The sequence below is a fragment of the Schistocerca cancellata genome, chromosome 9 (assembly GCF_023864275.1).
Source record: "Schistocerca cancellata isolate TAMUIC-IGC-003103 chromosome 9, iqSchCanc2.1, whole genome shotgun sequence".
Lineage (NCBI taxonomy): Eukaryota > Metazoa > Arthropoda > Insecta > Orthoptera > Acrididae > Schistocerca > Schistocerca cancellata.
Genome location: NC_064634.1, coordinates 91156450 through 91166447, shown reverse-complemented (window position 1 = coordinate 91166447; position 9998 = coordinate 91156450). Strand labels below are relative to the sequence as shown.

The following is a 9998-nucleotide window of genomic DNA, read 5'->3' as shown; positions in this document are numbered from 1 at the left end:
GCCACATAATAACTTTGTTGTTGCCCGAAAATGCAGTATTTAGCAGCGTGAGAAACACCACAATCATTATTAAATTTTGACCTTTGTTGTGGTGGGGTTGTTAGAAGGTGAATGTCTCGTCGTTGAAGGAATTCGGAGAAATTTCGGATAAGTTGGGACGAATGGTAACTTGTTTGAAATGTGGATAAATCTATGTTAATTTGGACGAGCGGAGAGATATTTCTGTGATATTACAATACAGTATTATTGATATACTGTCACGGCTATTAAATATCTAGGAATGGGAGGAGAAGATAAGGTCAATCGTAGTGATGGTGTACGGCTGACTGCCCTTGGTTTTAGGAGTTCTCCGAAAGTGTGGGATCACGCCTAACATAAAGCGTATTCACCAATTCCAGTTACAAACTTCTAGGACTTGTAGAGGGGAGTAAGTACATAATATTCTGAATAGGAACCCATGCCCAGAAACTCCTTCCAACGACGCTACGGAAAGTCAGAGGTATAGGCGCTGGTGCCTGTAAATGTAAGTATACACATGGTGATTCAATGATGAAGTTACACACTTCGAGGATGATACAGACGGATAAATGTATTAGTTTGAGGCAAGAATCCCTGGTTCGGAAACCAACAGGTCGAAAGATAAAAGCGAAAATCATTCTGATACCTCTGACAGTGGAATACATGTACTGGTACTGTTGCTGCTAAGAATGAAGTATGTGCAACTTTCAGAGGTGGTAGTATGGACCAAAAAAGAAAAACAAATGTCTAATAAACATGGGATCTAAAATGGATACTGAGGAGATATGAGCACTAGTTAATCTCCACTAATGTAAACATATCTCCTCCATTGAACAAGTCCTCATAGGTCTTAAGATATGCATTTTAGAGCCCACGTTTACTGAACATTATTTCTTGTTTCGGTCCAAACTATCACATCTGAAATTGGCTGTGCCACAGTCTTAGGAAAACAATTCCGACACATATATTCTACTTTCTGAGGTTCTTGTTTAAAACTTTTATTCCGTTTCTGGTACAGGTATCCATACCTCAAATTGATACATTTATCCTTCTCCATCACCCTTGAAAGCTTGTACCATCATAACAGACTCACCTTGTATTCACATACATCTACATGTGCAGCGCCTATTGCTCTAGCGTCGGTGGATAACGTCTAAAAAGATGGGTTCCTATTCAAAATATTGTGTACTCACTCCTCTCTACAAGACCTGGAAGTTCTTAATGGGAATTTCCGAATACCATGTATACAGTCGCAACACTTGAAACGTCCCCTTAGAAAAATTAATGAATTACTGTGCTGATAAACCTCTTACATTATTTGATTTTCAAACAGCTGAGCAGAACTCAACGTACTCAGACATTTCACTCTTTACCTATTCTGATCAACACTAAACTGACACACAATATTTTTAGCGCAACGCAATCTGACTTTAAAAAATCCCTACAAAAGAATGGCCCTGACTAGCAATAACCTATACCTTTCATGAATCACTTACCTATATACACTCCTGGAAATTGAAATAAGAACACGGTGAATTCATTGTCCCATGAAGGGGAAACTTTATTGACACATTCCTGGGGTCAGATACAACACATGATCACACTGACAGAACCACAGGCACATAGACACAGGCAACAGAGCATGCACAATGTCGGCACTAGTACAGTGTATATCCACATTTCGCAGCAATGCAGGCTGCTATTCTCCCATGGAGACGATCGTAGAGATGCTGGATGTAGTCCTGTGGAACGGCTTGCCATGCCATTTCCACCTGGCGCCTCAGTTGGACCAGCGTTCGTGCTGGACGTGCAGACCGCGTGAGACGACGCTTCATCCAGTCCCAAACATGCTCAATGGGGGACAGATCCGGAGATCTTGCTGGCCAGGGTAGTTGACTTACACCTTCTAGAGCACGTTGGGTGGCACGGGATACTTGCGGACGTGCATTGTCCTGTTGGAACAGCAAGTTCCCTTGCCGGTCTAGGAATGGTAGAACGATGGGTTCGATGACGGTTTGGATGTACCGTGCACTATTCAGTGTCCCCTCGACGATCACCAGTGGTGTACGGCCAGTGTAGGAGATCGCTCCCCACACCATGATGCCGGGTGTTGGCCCTGTGTGCCTCGGTCGTATGCAGTCCTGATTGTGGCGCTCACCTGCACGGCGCCAAACACGCATACGACCATCATTGGCACCAAGGCAGAAGCGACTCCCATCGCGGAAGACGACACGTCTCCATTCGTCCCTCCATTCACGCCTGTCGCGACACCACTGGAGGCGGGCTGCACGATGTTGGGGCGTGAGCGGAAGACGGCCTAACGGTGTGCGGGACCGTAGCCCAGCTTCATGGAGACGGTTGCGAATGGTCCTCGCCGATACCCCAGGAGCAACAGTGTCCCTAATTTGCTGGGAAGTGGCGGTGCGGTCCCCTACGGCACTGCGTAGGATCCTACGGTTTTGGCGTGCATCCGTGCGTCGCTGCGGTCCGGTCCCAGGTCGACGGGCACGTGCACCTTCCGCCGACCACTGGCGACAACATCGATGTACTGTGGAGACCTCACGCCCCACGTGTTGAGCAATTCGGCGGTACGTCCACCCGGCCTCCCGCATGCCCACTATACGCCCTCGCTCAAAGTCCGTCAACTGCACATACGGTTCACGTCCACGCTGTCGCGGCATGCTACCAGTGTTAAAGACTGCGATGGAGCTCCGTATGCCACGGCAAACTGGCTGACACTGACGGCGGCGGTGCACAAATGCTGCGCAGCTAGCGCCATTCGACGGCCAACACCGCGGTTCTTGGTGTGTCCGCTGTGCCGTGCGTGTGATCATTGCTTGTACAGCCCTCTCGCAGTGTCCGGAGCAAGTATGGTGGGTCTGACACACCGGTGTCAATGTGTTCTTTTTTCCATTTCCAGGAGTGTATATACGCGCTGTTCGCATCTAACTGCCCAACACTACAATAGCAACATTCCAACAATGCAAATCAGCCACAGACTGCACACAGCACAGTCAGTGATTTTCATACAGCACGCTACGTAGCGTTACCAGCGTAAAAACGTAAACAGCCTACTTACACAGTCACCGCTAACAAAATTGTTACTGTCTGGCAGACAGAACGACGCTAGCGTCCCTAGAGCCGAGAAACTATTTTTTTATTTAAATAACGGAATATTTATTATAATCATGCATTCCAAGAATTAGTAAATTATCGAGAGACATGACCGATCCTGAAATCAATGTAAAAACATCCGAATCTCACTGATTCAATGGCATTAGCTACAACTCAATCATGAAAAAATACTGACGACTAGATGTTTATTTGCAGCTTATACCGTGGATATCAAGAGAATATATGAGAAGCATACATTTATGCTGTTGCCTGTTCTTATTATTATAGGCGATTTCCTTGACTTGTAAGAATTTTGTATTGAGTCTAACAATTCAGACATTTTTACACTTCTCTCGACTTTCTAATGCACGAAAATTCTTTTTAAATATTTAAAGGTAGTTTTGTTGAAGATTCTTGCCGTTTGCAGCTCAGATATAGCCACAATAGTCGAATTCCTGTGTTCGGGAAAAGTTTTATTACCTTTTCAGCTATAATGTACACAAGGTATGGTGGTCAATGCGCAGCGACCAGTTCTAGTCAAAAGCACTGGGGGAGTTCATTCAATTATTCAAAAGGGGAGGCCACAACTGTTTGCCCCCTTTCGGCTGGTCTGTGACGTGCTGCGATGACAAAAATCTAGCCACATGCCCTGCAGCCTCTCTCAAATGATTTTACAGAAACTACTAGTTAAAAAATTTAATTTTTTCATTACTTGTAGTTTTTATGTTGATAGGCCCATCATTTAGTTAATGGTCGTAGTTATTGTGATATTTGTATGTAACCAATATACTGCACGAATTTTTAAAAAGTTAGTAATGAAAATTACAGGTCGCTAGGGTTTTGCGTTTGGTGTCTATTATATAATATTTTGCTGTGTATAAAGTTTAACTAAGGTAATGAATTTTCCTTTAGAGTTTGGTGATGGTCTCTATCTTTCACAAGTCTCAAGAAAACTGATGTGATCTAGCACACTCGTTTGCGATCGCGCGCTAGTGATAAGGCCAGAATGAAACATCCTCAACATTCCTCTTATTTCATAAATGCTTTGAAACATGGTAATGAGATTTTGGCAATTGATAATGCACAAAGAGGAGAGTGTTTTGCCATGTTATCATTATGCAAAACTTCATTACCTACTGCATTATTCCACTAGCTACAGACATTTTCCAAGAAAAAATGTATTCTTGAAGGGCCGTCGATAGCTGGTGAAGGGAAAAATGCTGTGGGTTTTGAAACACTGTAAGTGAAGACATTAAAATTTATTTCTGAACTTAGGATGTGCTTTTCCACAGGCTATTGACCTGACGTTTCCTCAGTTCCTCCCTTAATAAACCTGATAAACTTTCGTCTCGGAATTTTCTCGAACTTACGCCTGCACATCACATTAGTGAGGTGACATTGTGTAACCACTGTTGTGTTTTGGTAAAAGAAGTAAATAGTAACGCAGCAAAAATGGAAATGTAGGTTTTACTAAAAATTCGATAATCACGACACTTCTCTAAAACTGGTTAGAAAGCCTGGATAAAATAAATCTCTGCTTTAGCTTCGTGTTCGGCAGCATTCTTTCTAGATACTAACCAAAGCCGAGGTGACAGCAAATCTTTCTGAATGGTCAAAACATAAGTATAGGCTTGGAGGGGCTACACTTAATATTTACAAAAGGTGTGAGTGTAGGCATTAGTTTAGAACAGAGCTTCCCCTCCAGCGCTCGGCATATCACGACCCTACCACTCTAACCACACATTCCCTGCCGATTGTGCATCTACCAGCTACATAGCTCACTCTACACTCATCGTATTCAGAAGTGTCTTGGAGCGCTATTGTCGCAAAGTATAAGAAATAAGAACAGAAGTGTCGCAGTCGTGTATGTTAGATTGTGGTGGGGATCTTATAAAGAAAGCAGCATAAAGAATGCCTCGTCATCCCTTTTTCGAATACCGCCGGAGTGTTTGGGACCCCCACCAAATAATATTACAAGAATACATCGACGCAATTCATTGCCTTTGTGCTAGATTCGTTGCCGGTAAGTCTGATCAATGCGAGAATATTACGGAAATGTTCCCTGAGTGAAGACGGAGATACCTGGAGGGATGGAAACCTTCCGCGAAACACTTGTAGGCGAACTGTTGTATCGCTGACCTACCTATGAGTAGTTCTCTCTCTGGCGAGTATACAGCACAAGAGTCGATTATTTGTAGTTACGGTGTGACGCGGGAATAGCGCAGAGTTGATGCTGTGGCTACGCAACGAACTTTTCAAGTTATTGTGATGTAATTAAAAATGTTTGTCACACAAGTTGTACATACCACATTAGTGTTCATTCCTCAATATTAATGTTCATCTACATGGTGACAATTTTCGATGTCGTGTGTCGTGTCAGGAGCCCAACAATCAAAAGCTTCGGGACGGTTACGGGAAGATAACGTGGACTGGACTGCATCTAATTACAAGTTTCAAGTGAGAGAAACATGTGTGATATTACGAGTGTAGATACCTTCTCGTTTCGAATAACACACACCAACTTTTTTAAACATTCGCTTCACGCATGCTCGTGTAATGAACGGAGACTAGTGGTTTTGTTTTAGTACTGTGGTTTTCGTCGACATGCAAAGCACTTTTTGAACAGTGAATTTCATATGTATTCTGTGTTGCATGTATCCAAATTGGATAATATTACTTCAACAATAACATCAGTACGTCACAACGATTTACGAGATTCGAATTTAAATAATGTCTAAAATTGTAGAATAATGTTATTGTGAACAGTGCAGTCAAACCTTTATATGTTTTTAACAGAATGTATTGAATTCCGCCAGACTAAGTTGACATTGTTTGTGTGAGTGGCTACGTAAGCTGCTAGGTAATAATTATTAGAGGACCCTGAGGAGCAGGTAGGGCAAGGAGAGAAGAGTAACAGCCACGGAAAACCAAGTTTAGGCATGCAGTCGTTAAATATCCAATACATGTGGGGGAGTACCTGCGTAGAAAACGTATATACTACATTTCCCTCGAGTGTGTTACACATCATTGAGGAACTTTGGAGCACCAGCTTTCGACACAGACAGCAAAGTGATATTACTGCGTCCTATTTTCGTCTCGTACAAGGACCATAAAAACAGAATAACGGAAGTTAGAGCTGCTTTAGATGAAGAGAGGCAATAATTTGTTTCTCATTCCTTTTGCGAGTGGAAAAGGAAAGGGTGTATGAGTGGTAGTGGTAGAAAGTAACCACTATTATGCAATATATAATCGTTTACGCAATTTGTATGTTGGTGTATATTCCAGAACCTCTGAACAGTAATCGTTCATCATTTTCTTGAAATCAAAATGTTGCTGAATTACAGAATAGGATCGTGGCAGGAATACATACATTTCTAGATGAAGATACTAATCAGTTTTTTCTGGTATGTGTTTCAAGATATGGACTGCCAAAAGGAATTAATGCAGACTGAGGATGTTAGAACGTCGACTCAGAAGTGCATTCCCGGTATGTCATTCATGAATGGCTGCGACCGGTGCTACTGCTCAGAGGATGGTGTATCAGCAGTATGCCAGTTCCTGCCCTGTAACGACGTCACAGGTGAGTTTCTGTGTGCCAGAACAGAAGTGTCGTGTGAACGGTGCTTCATCTTCAACATCACCGTCAACCTCTTGACAACTATGGCTCCGCTGAGGGCTCACCTAGACTTTTCTGTGAACTACCGTCTCACTTCACGCTTCCCATGTCGCCCAGGAACGTGCTCTAATGTCACCTACTCAGATTGCATTAAGTCATTGTCTCTGACTCTTCCTGTCTCTCGGTAATCCATCAGAGAATATTTCAGGTCCATCTACCATTCATGCAAGAGGCTTTCGTCTCACGCACCTCCATATTATTTTCGTTGCCATCGTATTTATGTCAAACATTCCAGTCTTGCCTCTCACCCATTTGTATAATTTCTGGTATCTCTCATAGTAAATAACTGCATATCTCGTCTTCACTGAAGAGTCATCAGTTACTGAAAAGCTTACGCATTTAAAAAAATCTATATACCTCTTTTATCCATCAAAAATTGGAATTTCACGCAGATTTTTGCCTCTTCCAGGCATTTGGGAAGCTCAGCTATGAAAAAATGGTGATTTACTCCGGGAACTTTTTACACCATTGTTTATATAATTTCTTGTCTATTTATACATTACTCCAATTTACTGAAAACGTCGATGTTCATTTACACTATTTTGTTTTCGATGTGCTTAATACACTTTAGTTTATCGTATTACAATTGATTTTCAGGTAAGATCCTTAATTACTATCTTCCATTACCTGTAGAATTTATTTTGAATATACACTGAAGAGCCAAAGAAACTGGTACACCTGACTGCTATCGTGTAGGGCCTCCGTGCGCAGGCAGAAGTGCCACAACAAGATGTGGCATGGACTCGACTAATGTCTGAAGTAGTGCTGGAGGGAACTGACAACATGAATCCTGCTGGGCTGTCCAGAAATCCGTAAGAGCACGAGAGGGTGGAGATGTCTTCTGAACAACACGTTGCAAGGCACCCAGATATGCTATATAATGTTCTCTTCTGGAGAGTCTGGTGGCCAGCGGAAGTGTTTAAACCCAGAATAGTGTTCCTAGAGGCACTCAGTAGCAATTCTGGACGTGTGGGGTGTCGCATTGTCCTGCTGGAATTGCCCAAGTCTGTCGGAAAGAATAATTGACATGAATGGATGCAAGTGATCAGACAGTATGCTTGCGTACGGGTCACCTATCAGAGTCGTATCTAGATGTATCCGGGATGCCATATCACTCCAACTGCCCACGCCCCCAGCATTACAGAACCTCCAACAGCTTTAAGAGTCCCCTGCTGATATGCTGGGCCCATGGCTTCATGAGGTTGCCGCCATACCTGCTCGATAAAATTTGAAACGAGACTCATCCGACCAGATAAAATATTTCAAGTCATCAACAGTCCAATGTTGAGGCGTAAAGCATTGTCTCGTGCAGTGATCAAGGGGACCCGAATGGGCCTTCGGCTCCTAATGCCCATATCGATGATGTTTCGTTGAATGGTTCGCACGCTGACACTTGTTGATGGCCAAGCATTGAAATCTGCAGCAACCTGAGGAAGGGTTGCACCTCCGTCAAGTTGAACAATTCTCCTCAGTCGTCGTTGGTTCCGTTCTTGCAGGCTCTTTTTCCAGCTGCAGCGATGTCGGGGATTTGATGTTTTAGCGGATTCCTGATATTCATGATACACTCGTAAAACGGACATACGGGAAAATCCCCACTTCATCTTTACCTCGAAGATACTGTGTCCTATCACTCATCCGCTGACTGTAACACCACGTCCAGTCTCACATAAATCTTGATAACCTGCCACTGTAGTAGCAATAACTGATTAACAACTGCGGCAGAAACTCGTCTTATATAGGCGTAGCCATCTGCAGCGCCGTATTGTGCCTGTTTACATATCTCTGTATTTGAGTAAGCATGCCTAGACCAGTTTCTTTGGCTTTCCATAGTATATTACAATCATGTTAATAAAAGTGATTCATTTTGTTACATTGTTGATTTTCGGTTATAAATCTGAAGACGTCTTCTGGTTCTGGTGACTACGGCCTTATTGACACTTTACCTCCTTGCTTGATTCTATTTCAATTCTGAACCTCCGACTATATGTCTCTGATAAAATCCACTGATATCTGAAGCATTACCATACGCATTATTGTGTCAGCTACTGTGGGATACTGCGCGGACACAATCAAGGAAGGAGAGGTGATGCGATGGCGGTGGTAGGAATACAAAATTATCTGTACATTAAACTCTCTAATTAATTGATCACTTCATTTCTAAAAAAAAAAAAAAAAAGTATACATAACTTGACTTGCTTCCTCTCCGTCCTACATGCAAGTACTTTTCAGTATTGCTGCTTGGGCAACGCAGGCTAAGTATCAACTTCCTATTAGTCAGTACTGAAGCTCTCGAAGTCTGCGACCGAACTGGGCCAACCAGTTATGGGCGGCTGGTTAAATCAGCGTTGACACGGGGCGCTGAACTTTGTCTTCCTGAAGGTGTGGCGTTGTTCACTGTTCCAATTGGCATGCGGGTATCCCCTTCCTGATGCTGTTTCGCACCGCTGCTCTGGTTGGTAAGCAGTCTATGATTTAGGACTGTACATACACCCTTTAGTGTAATAGCGCTGTTTACTCGCTGACCCTTTGTAAAGTTTTACCTGAAACTGAGTCAAATTCTTTCTTAAAAACTACAATAACCCTCGAAGAAAACCCACTATGTGATTCCAGATTATAATTTTCCTACAGTTTTGAAATATTATTTTCGTATATGGCAGTTTTTTTTGTATTCGGGACGTTTATACAAAAGATACTTTGACAGAAACTGCTGGTGCGTTAAAGAATAATTTAAACAACAGTTCACGGTGTTGTAATGTGTTGGTGCATAAGTTGGCAGCGTTTTTCTATAAATTTAACAAACACAACTGATACATATAATAGAGACTTTAGTCGTCAATATGATGTTCTCCTTCACTATTTACAACTGTCTACCAATGTTAGGGTAACCTTTCAATTCCGCGTCTGTAGAAATCACGTGCTCCCAAGACGAAGAACACATTGATCCGTGTTTGGAGCGCATTTTCATCCGGAAAGGAAGTTCGTTGAAGATTGTTTCATAGAGAGCGGAAAAGGCGAAAATCTGAAGGTTCTAGATCAGGTGAACAAGGTGGATGCGAAATGACTTCACAACGCAACTCCTGTATAGTGCGTTTCGTCAGTCAGAATGCGGGCGGATGTTACTGTGGAGTACCATCACTTCACGTGGCCTTCCTGGTCGTTGCTCTTGGACTGCATCTGCAAGACGTCTCAG

General features: G+C 42.9%; 1 protein-coding gene across 1 annotated transcript in view; it reads left to right on the top strand.

Annotated features, from left to right (window-relative positions):
* Window positions 1–6621: 6621 nt before the first annotated feature.
* LOC126101207 (uncharacterized) overlaps window positions 6622–9998 on the top strand; it is a 36305-nt gene continuing 32928 nt past the window's right edge. Inside the window, exon 1 of the mRNA XM_049911901.1 lies at window positions 6622–6712. Coding sequence (XP_049767858.1) covers window positions 6622–6712 — 91 coding nt within the window. The remainder of the gene's footprint in view (window positions 6713–9998) is intronic.